The sequence below is a fragment of the Oncorhynchus keta genome, chromosome 37 (assembly GCF_023373465.1).
Source record: "Oncorhynchus keta strain PuntledgeMale-10-30-2019 chromosome 37, Oket_V2, whole genome shotgun sequence".
Taxonomy (NCBI): domain Eukaryota; kingdom Metazoa; phylum Chordata; class Actinopteri; order Salmoniformes; family Salmonidae; genus Oncorhynchus; species Oncorhynchus keta.
Genome location: NC_068457.1, coordinates 20,436,441 through 20,459,111, shown reverse-complemented (window position 1 = coordinate 20,459,111; position 22,671 = coordinate 20,436,441). Strand labels below are relative to the sequence as shown.

At 40.5% G+C, this 22,671-nt stretch overlaps 1 protein-coding gene across 4 annotated transcripts in view; it reads left to right on the top strand.

Annotated features, from left to right (window-relative positions):
- Positions 1-22,671, top strand: part of atp11a (ATPase phospholipid transporting 11A) — a 117,498-nt gene that overhangs the window by 44,428 nt on the left and 50,399 nt on the right. For all 4 annotated transcript variants that reach the window (XM_052499512.1, XM_052499513.1, XM_052499514.1 and 1 more), the window contains exons 9-17: positions 776-857; positions 1,688-1,838; positions 3,782-3,979; positions 4,062-4,235; positions 5,131-5,297; positions 6,075-6,146; positions 6,380-6,453; positions 11,834-11,937; positions 19,319-19,500. In XM_052499512.1, coding sequence (XP_052355472.1) covers positions 776-857; positions 1,688-1,838; positions 3,782-3,979; positions 4,062-4,235; positions 5,131-5,297; positions 6,075-6,146; positions 6,380-6,453; positions 11,834-11,937; positions 19,319-19,500 — 1,204 coding nt within the window. The remainder of the gene's footprint in view (positions 1-775; positions 858-1,687; positions 1,839-3,781; positions 3,980-4,061; positions 4,236-5,130; positions 5,298-6,074; positions 6,147-6,379; positions 6,454-11,833; positions 11,938-19,318; positions 19,501-22,671) is intronic.

Here is a 22,671-nt window from a genome sequence, read left to right as displayed (position 1 = left end):
TAATAGAATCTAAAGATACTACACTGGGTGACCTTGTAATGACATCACTAATAGAATCTAAAGATACTACACTGGGTGACCTTGTAATGACATCACTAATAGAATCTAAAGATACTACACTGGGTGACCTTGTAATGACATCACTAATAGAATCTAAAGACACTACACTGGGTGACCTTGTAATGACATCACTAATAGAATCTAAAGACACCACACTGGGTGACCTTGTAATGACATCACTAATAGAATCTAAAGACACTACACTGGGCGACCTTTTAATGACATCACTAATATAATCTAAAGACACCACACTGGGTGACCTTGTAATGACATCAGTTATAGAATCTAAAATGGATTCCTAGTTTTCATTAATATAATGGGTTTGGAATGTTTAGAGGTTCCTTTCCAAATCATTAAGTTCCTGTGTTCACACTGTGGATTGCATATTGAGGCCAGCTGCTGAGGCCTGTACAGACCTGTATGAGTGAGAATATTACAAACTGTCAAGCAGGAATGCCGTCATTACACTGCATGAGATGACATGACTGCAAGCCAAGTCTTATTATGAAATCAGATGAGTGTGATGGGAGTTGATTTCTCAGATAATTGTAGGACACCATGACAGTATTCAGTACCGACAGAGATCTGACTGATATTATTGTCATCAGGGCTGCATCTCAATATTACAAAGTCGTTCCCATTCCTAGTCTCTTTTCTTCATCTTCACAGATGTGAAATGTCTCCCCAAGTTGACCCTCTGGTTTGTGTCTCCTAGCTGTTGCCATCTACACTGGTATGGAGACCAAGATGGCGCTCAACTACCAGTCCAAGTCCCAGAAACGCTCTGCAGTGGAGAAGTAAGGCCCACCAACATGGTTGTGTTTTCCACTTTATGATGCGTGTTTACCATGTTTCCAGACAGGTTCACTTAACATTGATTGCCATCTAATTGCATCATATCCATTTCCCCATAAAGACCCGTTCAGACCGTCCACCCTTCCTGAAGACATTCTTATGTCGTTTCCTCTACATCGGTCTCCCCTCCTCTCTGTCACCCCTCCTTTCTGTCATCTCTCCCCCTCCTCTCACCCCCTCTCTGTCTCTCCTCCTCTCTCTGTCTCTCCTCCCCTCTCTGTCTCTCCTCCCCTCTCTGTCTCCCCCTCCTCTCTCTGTCTCTCCTCCCCTCTCTGTCTCTCCTCCCCTCTCTGTCTCCCCCTCCTCTCTCTGTCTCTCCTCCCCTCTCTGTCTCTCCTCCCCTCTCTGTCTCCCCCCTCCTCTCTCTGTCTCCCCCTCCTCTCTCTGTCTCTCCTCCCCGCTCTGTCTCTCCTCCCTCTCTGTCTCTCCTCCCCTCTCTGTCTCTCCTCCCCTCTCTGTCTCTCCTCCCCTCTGTCTCTCCTCCCTCTCTGTCTCTCCTCCCTCTCTGTCTCTCATCCCCTCTCTGTCTCCCCCTCCTCTCTCTGTCTCCCCTCCTCTCTCTGTCTCTCCTCCCGCTCTGTCTCTCCTCCCCCTCTGTCTCTCCTCCCCTCTCTGTCTCTCCTCCCCTCTCTGTCTCTCCTCCCCTCTCTGTCTCTCCTCCCCTCTCTGTCTCTCCTCCCCTCTCTGTCTCTCCTCCCCTCTCTGTCTCTCCTCCCCTCTCTGTCTCTCCTCCCCTCTCTGTCTCCCCCTCATCTCTGTCTCCCCCCTCCAGGTCAATGAATGCGTATCTGATAGTGTACCTGTGCATCCTGATCAGCAAGGCTCTGATCAACACAGTGCTGAAGTATGTGTGGCAGGCTGACCCGGACAAAGACGAGCCCTTCTACAACCAGAAGACTGACACAGAGAGGCAACGCCATATAGTAGGTTATAAAACTACAATAATTTTTATGCAATAGCTGATGTTTTTTTACCTCTCACTTTCCCTTTCTCTCTCTCTCCCTGTCACCTCTGACTGTCCCTCCTCCCCCTCTCCCTCCTCATACCTCCCTCCCTCCTCTCTCTCTCCCTGTCACCTCTGACTGTCCCTCCTCCCCCTCTCCCTCCTCATACCTCCCTCCCTCCTCTCTCTCTCCCTGTCACCTCTGACTGTGCCTCCTCCCCCTCCCCCTCTCCCTCCTCATACCTCCCTCCCTCCTCTCTCTCTCTCTGTCACCTCTGACTGTCCCTCCTCATACCTCCCTCCCTCCTCTCTCTCTCCCTGTCACCTCTGACTGTCCCTCTTCCCCCTCTCCCTCCTCTCTCTCCCTGACACCTCTGACTGTCCCTCCTCCCCCCCTCCCTCCTCTCTCTCTCCCTGTCACCTCTGACTGTCCCTCCTCCCCCTCTCCCTCCTCTCTCTCTCCCTGTCACCTCTGACTGTCCCTCCTCCCCCTCTCCCTCCTCATAACTCCCTCCCTCCTCTCTCTCTCCCTGTCACCTCTGACTGTCCCTCCTCATACCTCCCTCACTCCTCTCTCTCTCCCTGTCACCTCTGACTGTCCCTCCTCCCCCCCTCTCCCTCCTCATACCTCCCTCCCTCTCTCTCTCCCTGTCACCTCTGACTGTCCCTCCTCCCCCTCTCCCTCCTCATACCTCCCTCTCTCCTCTCTCTCACCCTGTCACCTCTGACTGTCCCTCCTCCCCCCTCTCCCTCCTCATTCCTCCCTCCCTCTCTCTCTCCCTGTCACCTCTGACTGTCCCTCCTCCCCCTCTCCCTCCTCATTACCTCCCTCCCTCCTCTCTCTCCCTGTCACCTCTGACTGTCCCTCCTCCCCCTCTCCCTCCTCATACCTCCCTCCCTCCTCTCTCTCTCCCTGTCACCTCTGACTGTCCCTCCTCCCCCTCTCCCTCCTCATACCTCCCTCTCTCTCTCCTCTCTCTCACCCTGTCACCTCTGACTGTCCCTCCTCCCCCTCTCCCCTCCTCATACCTCCCTTCCTCCTCTCTCTCACCCTGTCACCTCTGACTGTCCCTCCTCAAACCTCCCTCCCTCCTCTCTCTCTCCCTGTCACCTCTGACTGTCCCTCCTCCCCCTCTCCCTCCTCATACCTCCCTCCCTCCTCTCTCTCTCCCTGTCACCTCTGACTGTCCCTCCCCCCCCTCTCCCTCCTCATACCTCCCTCCCTCCCTCCTCTTTCTCTCCCTGTCACCTCTGACTGTCCCTCCTCCCCCTCTCCCTCCTCATACCTCCCTCCCTCCTCTTTCTCTCCATGTCACCTCTGACTGTCCCTCCTCCCCCTCTCCCTCCCTCATACCTCCCTCCCTCTCTCTCACCCTGTCACCTCTGACTGTCCCTCCCCCCCTCTACCTCCTCATACCTCCCTCCCTCCCTCCTCTCTCACCCTGTCACCTCTGACTGTCCCTCCTCATACCTCCCTCCCTCCTCTCTCTCACCCTGTCACCTCTGACTGTCCCTCCCCCCTCTACCTCCTCATACCTCCCTCCCTCCCTCCTCTCTCACCCTGTCACCTCTGACTGTCCCTCCTCATACCTCCCTCCCTCCCTCTCTCTCTCTCTCTGTCACCTCTGACTATCCCTCCTCATACCTCCCTCCTTCCTCTCTCTCTCCCTGTCACCTCTGACTGTTCCTCCTCCCCCTCTCCCTCCTCATACCTCCCTCCCTCCTCTCTCTCACCCTGTCACCTCTGACTGTCCCTCCTCCCCCTCTCCCTCCTCATACCTCCCTCCCTCCTCTTTCTCTCCCTGTCACCTCTGACTGTCCCTCCTCCCCCTCTCCCTCCTCATACCTCCCTCCCTCCCTCCTCTCTCTGACTGTTCTTCCTCCCCCTCTCCCTCCTCATCCCTCCCTCGTCTCTCTCTCCAGTTGATCCGGGCGTTCACAGACTTCCTGGCCTTCATGGTGTTGTTTAATTACATCATCCCCGTGTCCATGTACGTTACCGTGGAGATGCAGAAGTTCCTGGGGTCCTACTTCATCATGTGGGATGATGAGATGTTTGACGAGGAACTGGGAGAGAGGGCTCAGGTTAACACATCTGACCTCAATGAAGAACTGGGACAGGTAGACTATACACACAGTACACACATTACACACAGTACACACACACACTCACCACTCTTACCTGAATGTGTGTGTTTTCCAGGTGGAGTACGTGTTTACAGACAAGACAGGCACCCTGACAGAGAACAACATGGAGTTTATAGAGTGCTGTGTGGACGGCTATGTTTACGTCCCTGATGCCATCTGTAATGGACAGGTCATGGCAGGGTCAACCAGCATGGACATGATCGACTCCTCACCTGGACCAGGGGGCAAGGTGAGACAGAGAGCCTCACTGTCACTTGATGGACTGTACGAATATGTAGAGGACAAGTTACCCCTCTCTAACCACTGATGCAGGGTCAGATATTGTTTCAGTTTCATTACCCTATGAAGACCAGCTGTATACTAACAGCCTTTACCTGGATGTCCTGGGTGAACCGTAACCCTATGAAGACCAGCTGGATACTAACAGTCTTTACCTGGATGTCCTGGGTGAACCGTAACCCTATGAAGACCAGCTGGATACTAACAGCCTTTACCTGGATGTCCTGGGTGAACCGTAACCCTATGAAGACCAGCTGGATACTAACAGCCTTTACCTGGATGTCCTGGGTGAACCCAAACTCAGAGTGACACTGATACCTTCTCTAAGGATGACACATGCATCCACCCAGGGATCCAGTGTCACACACACACACACACACACACACACACACACACACACACACACACACACACACACACACACACACACACACACACACACACACACACACACACACACACACACACACACACACACACACACACACACACACACACATTGCTGTGTGCCAGGACTAGAGAGGGCCACTTCACTCTGGTGACCAGCCTGTGCCATTCCTTTGTCTTCTGTGTGTCTGTGTGTACGGGGACTAAGAAGCATGACCTTCAGGAAACATGGATTGTGTTTTACTATGGATCCAAATGATGTATTCAAAGTGTATGTTTCCTGTATTTATGTGTTGATACGTGTGTGTGTGTGTGTGTGTGTGTGTGTGTGTGTGTGTGTGTGTGTGTGTGTGTGTGTGTGTGTGTGTGTGTGTGTGTGTGTGTGTGTGTGTGTGTGTGTGTGTGTGTGTGTGTGTGTGTGTGTGTGTGTGACGTGTTCTCTGTGCTTGGCTTGTCAGGAGTCTGAGGAGTTGTTCTTCCGGGCGTTGTGTCTGTGCCACACGGTACAGGTGAAGGAGGAGGAGACAGTGGATGGCATCAAGATGGGTATCCACCAGAACAAGGCCACCTCCTTCTACATATCATCCTCTCCTGACGAGGTGGCACTGGTGGAGGGCATGAAGAGGTGACTGGCTTGACACTCACTCACTCACTCACCCAATCACCCACTCTCACTCACTCAATCACTCACTCAATCACCCAATTACTCTCACTCATTCACTTAATCACTCACCCAATCACTCACTCATTCACTCAATCACTCAACCAATCACTCACTCAATCACTCACTCAATCACCCAATCACTCTCACTCATTCACTCAATCACTCACTCTCTCAATCACCCACTCAATCACTCACTCACTCAATCACACTCAATCACACACTCACTCACCCAATCACAATCACAATCACTCACTCACAATCACTCACTCACTCAATCACTGTCGCTCAATCACTCACTGACTCGTGCACACACACACAAAGGCAGAACGCCTTTCCTCCTCCCAGCCATTTGAAATTAACTAGATAGATAGATAAGAACTAGATAGATAGATAATATACAGTGCATTTGGAAAGTATTCAGACCCCTTCCCTTTTTCCACATTTTGTTATGTTACAGCCTTATTCTAAAATTGATTAAATAATAGTTTTCCCTCATCAATCTACACACAATATCCCATAATGACAAAGAGAAAACAGGTTTTTATTATAAATAAATAACAAAAATATCTTATTTACATAAATGTAATCCATTTTAGAATAAGGCTGTATGTAACGAAACAAAATATGGAAAAAGTCAAGGGGTATGATTACTTTCCAGAATGCACTGTGTAGCCATACATCTGCAGTTTAACCTGCTCCCCTGTTCTGACAGTAATGGTATATTCCTCTTTCCCCCAGGCTTGGCTTCACCTATCTGCGGCTGAAGGACAGTCACATGGAGATTCTTAATAGGGAGGATGAGGTCGAGAGGTCAGTGTGTGTCCATTACTCCAGCCATGGCCTGTGGGCATCAGTTTATCTTTGTGTGTGTACGTGTGTGCGTGCGTGTGTGTGTGTGTGTGTGTGTGTGTGTGTGTGTGTGTGTGTGTGTGTGTGTGTGTGTGTGTGTGTGTGTGTGTGTGTGTGTGTGTGTGTGTGTGTGTGTGTGTGTGTGTGTGGTCATTAACCCAACCTCTTTCTCCCTTTTTCTCTCTTGCATCCAGGTTTGAGCTGCTGGAGGTATTGACCTTTGACTCTGTAAGAAGGAGAATGAGTGTTATCGTCAGGTCCACCACAGGTACTGTACTATAGTACAATTACTACCATTATAATACTAGAACACAGAAACTAGAGGTACTGTACTATAGTACAATTACTACCATTATGATATTAGAACATAGAAACTAGAGGTACTGTACTATAGTACAATTACTACCATTATAATACTAGAACACAGAAACTAGAGGTACTGTACTATAGTACAATTACTACCATTATAATACTAGAACACAGAAACTAGAGGTACTGTACTATAGTACAATTACTACCATTATAATACTAGAACACAGAAACTAGAGGTACTGTACTATAGTACAATTACTACCATTATATACTAGAACACAGAAACTAGAACACAGTACAATTACTACCATTAATACTAGAACACAGAAAGGTACTGTACTATAGTACAATTACTACCATTATAATACTAGAACACAGAAACTAGAGGTACTGTACTATAGTACAATTACTACCATTATAATACTAGAACACAGAAACTAGAGGTACTGTACTATAGTACAATTACTACCATTATAATACTAGAACACAGAAACTAGAGGTACTGTACTATAGTACAATTACTACCATTATGATACTAGAACACAGAAACTAGAGGTACTGTACTATAGTACAGAAATTACTACCATTATAATACTAGAACACAGAAACTAGAGGTACTGTACTATAGTACAATTACTACCATTATGATACTAGAACACAGAAACTAGAGGTACTGTACTATAGTACAATTACTACCATTATAATACTAGAACACAGAAACTAGAGGTACTGTACTATAGTACAATTACTACCATTATAATACTAGAACACAGAAACTAGAGGTACTGTACTATAGTACAATTACTACCATTATAATACTAGAACACAGAAACTAGAGGTACTGTACTATAGTACAATTACTACCATTATGATACTAGAACACAGAAACTAGAGGTACTGTACTATAGTACAATTACTACCATTATAATACTAGAACACAGAAACTAGAGGTACTGTACTATAGTACAATTACTACCATTATGATACTAGAACACAGAAACTAGAGGTACTGTACTATAGTACAATTACTACCATTATAATACTAGAACACAGAAACTAGAGGTACTGTACTATAGTACAATTACTACCATTATGATACTAGAACACAGAAACTAGAGGTACTGTACTATAGTACAATTACTACCATTATAATACTAGAACACAGAAACTAGAGGTACTGTACTATAGTACAATTACTACCATTATAATACTAGAACACAGAAACTAGAGGTACTGTACTATAGTACAATTACTACCATTTTATAATACTAGAACACAGAAACTAGAGGTACTGTACTATAGTACAATTACTACCATTTTATAATACTAGAACACAGAAACTAGAGGTACTGTACTATAGTACAATTACTACCATTATAATACTAGAACACAGAAACTAGAGTTACTGTACTATAGTACAATTACTACCATTATAATACTAGAACACAGAAACTAGAGGTACTGTACTATAGTACAATTACTACCATTATAATACTAGAACACAGAAACTAGAGGTACTGTACTATAGTACAATTACTACCATTATAATACTAGAACACAGAAACTAGAGGTACTGTACTATAGTACAATTACTACCATTATGATACTAGAACACAGAAACTAGAGGTACTGTACTATAGTACAATTACTACCATTATAATACTAGAACACAGAAACTAGAGGTACTGTACTATAGTAGAACACAATTACTACCATTATGATACTAGAACACAGAAACTAGAGGTACTGTACTATAGTACAATTACTACCATTATGATACTAGAACACAGAAACTAGAGGTACTGTACTATAGTACAATTACTACCATTATAATACTAGAACACAGAAACTAGAGGTACTGTACTATAGTACAATTACTACCATTATGATACTAGAACACAGAAACTAGAGGTACTGTACTATAGTACAATTACTACCATTATAATACTAGAACACAGAAACTAGAGGTACTGTACTATAGTACAATTACTACCATTATAATACTAGAACACAGAAACTAGAGGTACTGTACTATAGTACAATTACTACCATTATGATACTAGAACACAGAAACTAGAGGTACTGTACTATAGTACAATTACTACCATTATAATACTAGAACACAGAAACTAGAGGTACTATGTACTACCATTAGTACAATTACTACCATTATGATACTAGAACACAGAAACTAGAGATACTGTACTATAGTACAATTACTACCATTATGATACTAGAACACAGAAACTAGAGGTACTGTACTATAGTACAATTACTACCATTATGATACTAGAACACAGAAACTAGAGGTACTGTACTATAGTACAATTACTACCATTATGATACTAGAACACAGAAACTAGAGGTACTGTACTATAGTACAATTACTACCATTATGATACTAGAACACAGAAACTAGAGGTACTGTACTATAGTACAATTACTACCATTATAATACTAGAACACAGAAACTAGAGATACTGTACTATAGTACAATTACTACCATTATGATACTAGAACACAGAAACTAGAGATACTGTACTATAGTACAATTACTACCATTATGATACTAGAACACAGAAACTAGAGGTACTGTACTATAGATACTAGAACACAGAAATTACTACCATTATGATACTAGAACACAGAAACTAGAGATACTGTACTATAGTACAATTACTACCATTATGATACTAGAACACAGAAACTAGAGATACTGTACTATAGTACAATTACTACCATTATGATACTAGAACACAGAAACTAGAGGTACTGTACTATAGTACAATTACTACCATTATGATACTAGAACACAGAAACTAGAGGTACTGTACTATAGTACAATTACTACCATTATAATACTAGAACACAGAAACTAGAGGTACTGTACTATAGTACAATTACTACCATTATAATACTAGAACACAGAAACTAGAGATACTGTACTATAGTACAATTACTACCATTATGATACTAGAACACAGAAACTAGAGATACTGTACTATAGTACAATTACTACCATTATGATACTAGAACACAGAAACTAGAGGTACTGTACTATAGTACAATTACTACCATTATGATACTAGAACACAGAAACTAGAGATACTGTACTATAGTACAATTACTACCATTATGATACTAGAACACAGAAACTAGAGATACTGTACTATAGTACAATTACTACCATTATGATACTAGAACACAGAAACTAGAGGTACTGTACTATAGTACAATTACTACCATTATGATACTAGAACACAGAAACTAGAATTACTACCATTATGATACTAGAACACAGAAACTAGAGGTACTGTACTATAGTACAATTACTACCATTATAATACTAGAACACAGAAACTAGAGGTACTGTACTATAGTACAATTACTACCATTATAATACTAGAACACAGAAACTAGAGGTACTGTACTATAGTACAATTACTACCATTATGATACTAGAACACAGAAACTAGAGGTACTGTACTATAGTACAATTACTACCATTATAATACTAGAACACAGAAACTAGAGGTACTGTACTATAGTACAATTACTACCATTATAATACTAGAACACAGAAACTAGAGGTACTGTACTATAGTACAATTACTACCATTATAATACTAGAACACAGAAACTAGAGGTACTGTACTATAGTACAATTACTACCATTATAATACTAGAACACAGAAACTAGAGGTACTGTACTATAGTACAATTACTACCATTATAATACTAGAACACAGAAACTAGAGGTACTGTACTATAGTACAATTACTACCATTATAATACTAGAACACAGAAACTAGAGGTACTGTACTATAGTACAATTACTACCATTATGATACTAGAACACAGAAACTAGAGGTACTGTACTATAGTACAATTACTACCATTATGATACTAGAACACAGAAACTAGAGGTACTGTACTATAGTACAATTACTACCATTATAATACTAGAACACAGAAACTAGAGGTACTGTACTATAGTACAATTACTACCATTATAATACTAGAACACAGAAACTAGAGGTACTGTACTATAGTACAATTACTACCATTATGATACTAGAACACAGAAACTAGAGATACTGTACTATAGTACAATTACTACCATTATGATACTAGAACACAGAAACTAGAGGTACTGTACTATAGTACAATTACTACCATTATGATACTAGAACACAGAAACTAGAGGTACTGTACTATAGTACAATTACTACCATTATGATACTAGAACACAGAAACTAGAGATACTGTACTATAGTACAATTACTACCATTATAATACTAGAACACAGAAACTAGAGGTACTGTACTATAGTACAATTACTACCATTATAATACTACAGAAATTACTACCATTACCATTGATACTAGAACACAGAAACTAGAGGTACTGTACTATAGTACAATTACTACCATTATGATACTAGAACACATAGAAACTAGAGGTACTGTACTATAGTACAATTACTACCATTATGATACTAGAACACAGAAACTAGAGGTACTGTACTATAGTACAATTACTACCATTATAATACTAGAACACAGAAACTAGAGGTACTGTACTATAGTACAATTACTACCATTATAATACTAGAACACAGAAACTAGAGGTACTGTACTATAGTACATTATTACTAGAACACCATTATAATACTAGAACACAGAAACTAGAGGTACTGTACTATAGTACAATTACTACCATTATAATACTAGAACACAGAAACTAGAGGTACTGTACTATAGTACAATTACTACCATTATGATACTAGAACACAGAAACTAGAGGTACTGTACTATAGTACAATTACTACCATTATGATACTAGAACACAGAAACTAGAGGTACTGTACTATAGTACAATTACTACCATTATGATACTAGAACACAGAAACTAGAGGTACTGTACTATAGTACAATTACTACCATTATGATACTAGAACATAGAAACTAGAGGTACTGTACTATAGTACAATTACTACCATTATGATACTAGAACATAGAAACTAGAGGTACTGTACTATAGTACAATTACTACCATTATAATACTAGAACACAGAAACTAGATGTATCTGTATGGGAGTGGCTGGTGCTTTTTCTAGATGAAAGCAGTCATTACTACGGCAACCCAGTCATTATTCTGTGCATGTGTGTGGGCCATATATGTGCTAGGAGGTCAACAGGCAGAAGGCATACTAATGACGGTAGAGTCAGTCTCACTGAGGAACATCTCTACTGTTGTCTGCCCTCACTGCTGCAAACTAATGATGCTTCTCTCTGCTAATGAGGAACCTGTTTTAACTGTGTGGTTGTCCACAGGGGAGTACTACCTGTTCTGTAAAGGGGCCGACTCCTCCATCTTCCCCAGGGTGATCTCTGGCAAGGTGGAGCAGGTCAAAGCCAGAGTGGAGCACAACGCTGTGGTAAGGACACACACACACACACACACACACACACACACACACACACACACACACACACACACACACACACACACACACACACACACACACACACACACACACACACACACACACACACACACATACAGCCACTATCAGACACTAGAGGCCGTTGTCATAAAGTAGCTCCAAAATCAGACTTTCAGAGTTTCTGACCTCAAATGCATTTTTGACTTTCATTTTTGCTTTGCTTGAGGTGTATATTGTCATATGGCTGTATGGTAGACCCTGCTAACTGCTAACGGATTCTTGTATCCTTTAGTGGTAGTGTCTTTACTTAAGATGTTGGTCCACCAAAAGTTCCAAGTTGTATATGGAATGTAACTGAGATGGTGATTGACTGTCATTATGGAGTGTTTGGTGCCAACGTGGAGGTACTCTACTGATCCCTGTGTGTCCGTGGCTCTGGCCCAATCTCTCCAATCAGGACAGGCTGGTTGCCAAGGATGACATAATTGTGGATGCAGTTTGGGTTGCCGTTGGCAGCGGTGCCGACCCGTTTCTGTTGACTGTCAGGGAGAATGTGTTTCCCTGGTTACGTTACAATGGGATGGCCAGCGGTGATGCTGGTGTGAACCAGACTGGCGCTGAGAGAATGTCAGAACTGACGTCTCACTGTTCATGTGCGTGTTTGTGCGTGTTTGTGTGTGTGCGTGTGTTTGCTTATGTGAAAGGTCAAGGTCTTAAGTCTACTGCCACATATCCCAGAACCAATGTATTGCTGTGAGCCGGGGTATGAGAGAGCTTTCAATGTTGTTCAGATGATGGATATACTTTTAGAATTAATTATACGTCTTATTTATTTATTGTTCTATCATGGGGAACTACATTTTTAAAATAAATGATATCTAATTATTTATTTATGATCCTAATTTAATGCCACAACCCTATACCCTAGACACCCACCTGAATGATCCGGATACTAAGGAGAAGTCCCTAACTGTTTTATGGCCTGCTGAAAGCGGTATGTATGCAGCCAGAATGCGGTCAGAGACCAAGAGCAGCACTGCCCACTCAAGATTCTGAGCCTGCTTGGCAGGGTTGGTCCTGCAAAGCCAAAGCCCCTTAAAGGGAGAACATACTATACAAGGAAATTCTCAAAGCTGCTAATGAGAACCTTGATGACCTTGTACCTAGCCGGTGGGGATTCCGGTGGGGTGCCCCCACCCAGGCAGTGGCAGTGCAGGCAACATAAGCTGCAGTAACCCATGGGGAGGGGGTCACACTCGGACATTCAGAGAGGGGGTATATTATTGTGACCCTGGTGGCACAAAATCTAAAGTCTGACTGCATGGAGATGCTTGGGAATATGGTCAATACGGTAGACTGTGTTGTGGGTTTTTCAGGGAAAAGGTGTACATTTGACCTCCATCATCTAGGATGTGACAATGGTTCATAAAATCTCTCAATTTCTGCCCATTTTTTTTGCACAGTCTTGCAGGCCTTCTCATACAGCTGCAAGAGTAAGTGCATTTGTAAATCAGGACCTTTCTTGAGTTGGGCTCTGGGATGGTGCAACTGTTGAGAATGTGAGTTTATGGTTGTGTGGGGGGAAAGGGTTGAGTGTGTGTGGGTGTATGTGTGTATCTCACAACTGTTGCGAAGGAGTAAAAGATGTTAGGGACAATAGAGGATGATCCACAGCTATATATAATACAAATCGAGGTCAGGGCGATGGAAATGCATTTGGCAGTTAATCTACTTCAATTTGGTAAATGGCACTGTGTGCTCTTTTGGTCTGCCAGGCATTGGGATGACGGCCCAGCTCGGGATGAGGAGGGCTTTTAGCGGGTGAAATGGTGGGGACCAATTGGAGGTTTACTTAGTAGCAATGCAAAGATCATGGTACAGTTATATAGACACTCAATCATCATGTTACTTTTTAATGGTACGTTTACAAACATATGGGGCGGCAGGGTAGCCTAGTGGTTAGTGTTGGACTAGTAACCAGAAAGTTGCAAGTTCAAACCCCCGAGCTGACAAGGTACAAATCTGTCATTCTGCCCCTGAACAGGCAGTTAACCCACTGTTCCTAGGCTGTCATTGAAAATAAGAATATGTTCTTAACTGACTTGCCTAGTTAAATAAAGGTAAAATAAAAAAATATATATATATTATGATAAATAGAATTGAAAGTTGTGTCTCATTATGGTAAGTGGTGAAATAAGTATAGCCAGTTATAATTGTAATGGCTTAGCAGATAATAAGAAAAGACGATCAGTATTTACCTGGCTAAAAGAGAAGGAATATAATATCTATTGTTTACAGGAAACCCATTCAACAATTTTAGATGAAGTTTTGTGGAAAAATAACTGGGGGAGCGAAATATATTTCTCCCATGGGCAAAGAAATGCAAAAGTGGTGATGGTTTTAATTAACAGTAATTTTGATCCAAATGTGCAAATTGTCCAAACAGATCATCATCATTGAATATGTTATTGGACAATAAACAGATATGGCTTATTAACCTATACTGTCCTAATAATGATGATCCAAGCTTCTTTGAAAATATATATAAGAATTGATCAACTCTACAAGCAACACTAGACTCTATTATTATGGTGGGAGATTTTAATAAGGTCTTAAATACCTCTATGTACCGGAAAGGAAATCACACTACAAACTATCACCCTCAGGCACTTAAGGAAATCATGAATGTCATGGATATATTGGAGTTAGTGGATATATGGAGACTAAAATACCCTGACCAAGTGAGATATACATGGCGGAGGCTTAATCAAGCTAGTCGTCTTGACTACTTTCTTATGTCATTCTCTCTGGCACCAAAAGTTTTAAAAAGTGTTGATAGGGGACAGAATGCGGTCGGATCATCACATAATTGGCATAAATATTACTCTTACGGAATTTCCACGTAGGCAAGGATATTGGAAATTTAATCAAAGCCTACTAGATGATAAATTGTTTAGATCTAGGACAGAAGAATTTATAACGGACATTTTCAGACATAACATAGGTACAGCAGATCCCCTTATTGTATGGGACACTTTTAAGTGTGCCTTTAGAGGCAATGCAATTCAGTACTCATCTATAAAACAAAGGCAATTTAGATCAAGAGTCCATATTAACAAAGGAAATTGAAGGTCTAACAGTACAGTTAGATAGCAATAAAAACAGTACCATAGAGGCACAGAATAAGTTTAGAGGAAAAAACAAAAAGAAATGGAGGAACTTATTCAAGAAAGATCAAGTGTAATATATTATAAAAAATAAAGCGAACTGGATGGAATATGGGGAAAATACCCCATATTATTTTTCAATCGTCATTATAGAAATGCTACCAATTTTTTTTAAATTAAAACGTGTTACAAATGGATTCACGCATGATTCACCAAATTATATTTTGAAAGAGGAAGTAAAGTACTTTAAGAATAAGTTTTCATTTCAGGCTCCTCCATCTCCACTAACTGAAAATGATTTTTTTCCCTAATAATATTGTAAAATTAACATCTGTACAGAAAGACTCATGTGAAGGCCAAATTACAGAGGAGGAACTGCTTGATGCAATTGGGGCCTTTAAGGATAGGAAAGCTCCAGGGCTGGATAGCATACCGGTGGAAGTATACAAAACCTTTTTTTATATACTCAGAGGACCAGGATTAGCATGTTTTAACCACTCCTATATACATGGTAGATTATCAGACACTCAACAAGAAGGTCTGATATCATTATTACTGAAACAGGTGGTGGTATATATAAAGATCCAGTCCATTAAAAAAATTGGAGACCTCTTACACTTCAGTGTTGTGATTAAAAAATCCTAGCAAAATGCTTGGTGCATAGAATTAAAAAAGTATTGTCAGATATTATTCATCCTAATCAGACAGGTTTTTTACATGTAAGATACATTGGAGATAATATAAGACAAGTACTGGAAACAATAGAATACTATGAAATATCGGGGACACCAGGCCTGGTTTTCATAGCTTATTTTGAAAAGGCTTTTGATAAAGTATGACTGGAGTTTATATATAAATGCCAAGAATATTTCAATTTTGGGGAATTTCTTATAAAATGGGTTAAAGTTATGTATAGTAACCCTAGGTGTAAAATAGTAAATAATGGCTACATCTCAGAGTTTTGGACTCTCTAGAGGAGTAAAACAAGGTTGTCCACTATCGGCATATCTATTTATTATTGCCATCGAAATGTTAGCTGTTAAAATCAGATCCAACAATAATATTAAGGGATTAGAAAGCTGTGGCTTAAAAATCAAGGTGTCATTGTACGCTGATGATTCATGTTTTCTTTTAAAACCACAATTAGAGTCTCTCCACGGCCTCATTGAGGATCTAGATACTTTTGCTATTCTCTCTGGATTAAAAACAAATTATGATAATTTTACATATTGGATCACTAAAAAAATGCAAATTTTACATGACCATGTAGTTTCCCAATAAAAGGGTCTGACGGAGATGGGACATACTCGGTATACAAATCCCAAAAGAAAGAAATGATCTCACTCCAATACATTTTTATAGAAAGTTATCAAAAAATAGATAAGATCTTGCTACCATGGAAAGGAAAATACCTGTCTATATGTGGAAAAATCACCCTGATTAACTCTTTAGTCATATCACAGTTGACCTATTTGCTTATGGTTTTGCCTTCATATAAATGATATGAACATAAAATATTCCATTTTATTTGGAACGGCAAGCCAGATGAAATGAAAAGGGCCCACTAACATTGAGTGGCTGCTGCCAACACACTGACTCAACTCCAGCCACTTTAATAATGGGAATTAATGGAAATTGATGTAAAATATATCACTAGCCACTTTAAACAATGCTACTTAATATAATGTTTACATACCCTACATTATCCATCTCATATGTATATGTATATACTGTACTCTATCATCTACTGCATCTTTATGTAATACGTGTATCATTAGCCACTTTAAACTATGCCACTTTGTTTACATACCCTACATTACTCATCTCATATGTATATACTGTACTCGATACCATCTACTGCATCTTGTCTATGCCGTTCTGTACCATCACTCATTCATATATCTTTATGTACATATTCTTTATCCCTTTACACGTGTGTGTAAGGTAGTAGTTTTGGAATTGTTAGGTTAGATTACTTGTTGGTTATTACTGCATTGTCGGAACTAGAAGCACAAGCATTACGCTACACTCGCATTAACATCTGCTAACCATGTGTATGTGACAAATACATTTGATTTGATATGATTTATATAACGAATATGAATTTGGTGGGCAGAAATGATTAAATATTAAAGCATTATAGACCTCTCACTAAAGGCATCAGTCATACAAAAGTTATACTTAAATCCAAACTGGTTCTCTAGTAAATTGGTAGGAATGTTTCATTCTATGTTCAAGAAGGGCCTTTTCCCTTTATTCAGATTACACCTGCTCACTTTCGGTTGTTTGAAAAGAGAAATAGAAATAATCTCCAAAATACCGTTATTTTTTAAACAAGCCTTAGAAAGTTGGTTGCAATTTCAGTTTAATCCACCTGAAAAGACAGAACAAATAATACAACAAATATTGTGGTTAAATTCAAATATACTAATTGATTAAAAAACAGTATTTTTCGAAGACATTCTTAAAAAGGTATAATTTTAGTGAATATCATAAATAGGACTAGTGGAGTTATGTCACACATGCAGCTAACACATACATATGGAAATGTCTGCTCTACCCAAAATTACAACCAACTAATTGCAGCATTACCACAAAAATGGAAGAGGCGAGTAGATAGGGAAAAAAGTAAGGAACTTGTATGTCGGCCCTGTATTAAAGAACATAAATGGTTAAAGAAAAGTGTGATCAATAAAAACATATACCAATTTCATTTAAGGACCAAAAAACTGATCGCTGTGCCATATAAATTGCAAAATAGTTGGGAAGAGATTTTCGATGTACCCATTCCATGGCATATGGTTTATGAATTGATACGCAGAACAACGCCGGCTACAAAACTTCAAATATTTCAATTTAAATGACTACAAAATTCTTGCAACTAATAGAATGTTATATATATATGGGGAATACAATCTTCCCAGCTCTGCAGATTCTGCTGTGAGGAGGCAGAGTCATTAGATCATTTATTTTGGTATTGTCCATATGTTTTTGGTCACAGGTCCAGGAATGGCTGAATAATAGCAACATTTGCCTAGAACTAACGCTGCAGACAGCAATACTGGGTGATTTGAAAAGCCATAGTCAATCAATCAATAATATAATAATTATTTTAGCAAAAATGCTTATTTTTAATTTACAATCTGTAGAATCTATGAGAATAGAAAGGTTCAAGTCGTTTGTGAAGCATCACAGCACAGTTGAACAATATATGGCAAATAGAAATCCACAATGGATGATGTTGAGAGATAGATGGGAGAGGTTGAATGGAGCTGAAGGGACTAATAAGCAAGATAAAACATGAAGAACATACGGGGTCTGTAAAATGTATATAGGTTAAGAACGTTTGCGAAATAGCACAGTTACAAATAGAAATCTAACTGGATGGACATCAGAAATAGAGGAAGGACTAAAAACAAACAAAATATAACTATTGTAAAATAGACTGTTTATGTAAAATGTGTATAAGATGTATAAATGAGGCCTCCCGGGTGGCGCAGTGGTTAAGGGCGCCCAGGCTCTGTCGTAACCGGCCGCGACCGGGAGGTCCGTGGGGCGACGCCCGGGTTAGGGAGGGCTTGGTCGGTAGGGATGTCCTTGTCTCATCGCGCACCAGCGACTCCTGTGGGGGGCCGGGTGCAGTGAGGCTAACCAAGGTTGCCAGGTACACGGTGTTTCCTCCGGCACATTGGCTGGCTTCCGGGTTGGATGTGCGCTGTGTTAAGAAGCAGTACGGCTGGTTGGGTTGTGTATCGGTGGACGCAGGACTTTCAACCTTCGTCTCTCCCGAGCCCGTACGGGAGTTGTAGCGATGAGACAAGATAGTAGCTACTACAACAATTGGATACCACGAAAAAGGGGTAAAAATTCACAACAAAAAAAAGATGTATAAATATAAGGTAAAAGCCGAAGTGTTTATTTGTTTACTCCAATTGGGGGATCGGTGGTAGGGTTTGCGGGGAATAATAATAAAGTAATGTATGTGTATGGATATATATATTTACCCAAAAAATATATGGGGGATTGGAAATGATGCAGACAATTACATTTTTGGACCCCACAATGATGTCATTGACTGTTTTTAATGGGGAAAAAAGCTAACAGAACAGTGGAATAATTGTTAACTACAACATCAGTGTCCAGTAATCATATTAAAGCATAACATAATTATCTCTCGCTCTCTCTATTTCTCTTTCTCTCTTCAGGAGGGCCTACGGACACTGTGCGTGGCCTACAGAAAGTTGAGCGTGGCTCAGTATGAGGAGACGTGTCACCTGCTGAACAGCGCCAAGCTGGCCCTGCAGGACCGAGACAGGAAGCTGGCCGAGGCCTATGACCTCATTGAGAAGGACTTCGTACTGCTGGGGGCCACCGCCGTGGAGGACAGGTAACGTTCTGGAACCACAGCAGCGTAGAATCATACAATCTACATTGTCTTTTCTACCCAATTATATTTATATATTCATGGGGCCACCGCTGTCGAGGACAGGTACCGATCTAGAATCACAACGTAGAATCAGAACCACTATCTTGTGGATTTTAGATCTATTGCTTCTACTAATTATATTTCTATATTCTGGACAGAAGAGTTATATTAAGGGCAACTCTCTTTAGAGCTAACAATGTATGGGGCTAGAGAGACGGAGTAGATTAGCAACTGTGGAGTTTTTATTTTACTGCTGCTCTTTAATTGCTTGTTACTTTTATCTCTTATTCTTTTCCATATTTTTCGAAACTGCACTGTTGGTTAGGGGCATTTCACTGTTGTATTCGGCGCATGTGACTAATACAATTTGATTTGATTCAACTGAAAGTCAACCTCACTCTCCAAGCCCTAGTTTGCATAGTTAATGAATGACAATCGGACTCACTGACCCGGTATAGGATGTTAGCTATTGAACGAATCACATTGTTGAACTATAGACCTGACCATTCCTGTAATGATGTTAGCTGTTGAATGAATCACATTGTTGAACTATAGACCTGACCATTCCTGTAATGATGTTAGCTTTTGAATGAATCACATTGTTGAACTATAGACCTGACCATTCCTGTAATGATGTTAGCTGTTGAACGAATCACATTGTTGAACTATAGACCTGACCATTCCTGTAATGATGTTAGCTGTTGAACGAATCACATTGTTGAACTATAGGGCTGACCATTCCTGTAATGATGTTAGCTGTTGAACGAATCACATTGTTGAACTATAGACCTGACCATTCCTGTAATGATGTTAGCTGTTGAACGAATCACATTGTTGAACTATAGACCTGACCATTCCTGTAATGATGTTAGCTGTTGAATGAATCACATTGTTGAACTATAGACCTGACCATTCCTGTAATGATGTTAGCTGTTGAACGAATCACATTGTTGAACTATAGGGCTGACCATTCCTGTAATGATGTTAGCTGTTGAACGAATCACATTGTTGAACTATAGACCTGACCATTCCTGTAATGATGTTAGCTGTTGAACGAATCACATTGTTGAACTATAGACCTGACCATTCCTGTAATGATGTTAGCTGTTGAACGAATCACATTGTTGAACTATAGACCTGACCATTCCTGTAATGATGTTAGCTTTTGAATGAATCACATTGTTGAACTATAGGGCTGACCATTCCTGTAATGATGTTAGCTGTTGAACGAATCACATTGTTGAACTATAGACCTGACCATTCCTGTAATGATGTTAGCTGTTGAACGAATCACATTGTTGAACTATAGACCTGACCATTCCTGTAATGATGTTAGCTGTTGAATGAATCACATTGTTGAACTATAGACCTGACCATTCCTGTAATGATGTTAGCTGTTGAACGAATCACATTGTTGAACTATAGGGCTGACCATTCCTGTAATGATGTTAGCTGTTGAATGAATCACATTGTTGAACTATAGACCTGACCATTCCTGTAATGATGTTAGCTGTTGAACGAATCACATTGTTGAACTATAGGGCTGACCATTCCTGTAATGATGTTAGCTGTTGAATGAATCACATTGTTGAACTATAGACCTGACCATTCCTGTAATGATGTTAGCTGTTGAACGAATCACATTGTTGAACTATAGGGCTGACCATTCCTGTAATGATGTTAGCTGTTGAATGAATCACATTGTTGAACTATAGGGCTGACCATTCCTGTAATGATGTTAGCTGTTGAACGAATCACATTGTTGAACTATAGACCTGACCATTCCTGTAATGATGTTAGCTGTTGAACGAATCACATTGTTGAACTATAGACCTGACCATTCCTGTAATGATGTTAGCTGTTGAACGAATCACATTGTTGAACTATAGACCTGACCATTCCTGTAATGATGTTAGCTGTTGAACGAATCACATTGTTGAACTATAGGGCTGACCATTCCTGTAATGATGTTAGCTGTTGAATGAATCACATTGTTGAACTATAGACCTGACCATTCCTGTAATGATGTTAGCTGTTGAACGAATCACATTGTTGAACTATAGACCTGACCATTCCTGTAATGATGTTAGCTGTTGAATGAATCACATTGTTGAACTATAGGGCTGACCATTCCTGTAATGATGTTAGCTGTTGAACGAATCACATTGTTGAACTATAGGGCTGACCATTCCTGTAATGATGTTAGCTGTTGAATGAATCACATTGTTGAACTATAGACCTGACCATTCCTGTAATGATGTTAGCTGTTGAACGAATCACATTGTTGAACTATAGACCTGACCATTCCTGTAATGATGTTAGCTGTTGAACGAATCACATTGTTGAACTATAGACCTGACCATTCCTGTAATGATGTTAGCTGTTGAACGAATCACATTGTTGAACTATAGACCTGACCATTCCTGTAATGATGTTAGCTGTTGAATGAATCACATTGTTGAACTATAGGGCTGACCATTCCTGTAATGATGTTAGCTGTTGAATGAATCACATTGTTGAACTATAGGGCTGACCATTCCTGTAATGATGTTAGCTGTTGAATGAATCACATTGTTGAACTATAGACCTGACCATTCCTGTAATGATGTTAGCTGTTGAACGAATCACATTGTTGAACTATAGGGCTGACCATTCCTGTAATGATGTTAGCTGTTGAATGAATCACATTGTTGAACTATAGGCCTGACCATTCCTGTAATGATGTTAGCTGTTGAACGAATCACATTGTTGAACTATAGACCTGACCATTCCTGTAATGATGTTAGCTGTTGAACGAATCACATTGTTGAACTATAGACCTGACCATTCCTGTAATGATGTTAGCTGTTGAATGAATCACATTGTTGAACTATAGGGCTGACCATTCCTGTAATGATGTTAGCTGTTGAACAAATCATATTGTTGAACTATAGACCTGACCATTCCTGTAATGATGTTAGCTGTTGAATGAATCACATTGTTGAACTATAGACCTGACCATTCCTGTAATGATGTTAGCTGTTGAACGAATCACATTGTTGAACTATAGACCTGACCATTCCTGTAATGATGTTAGCTGTTGAATGAATCACATTGTTGAACTATAGGGCTGACCATTCCCTGTTGAACGAA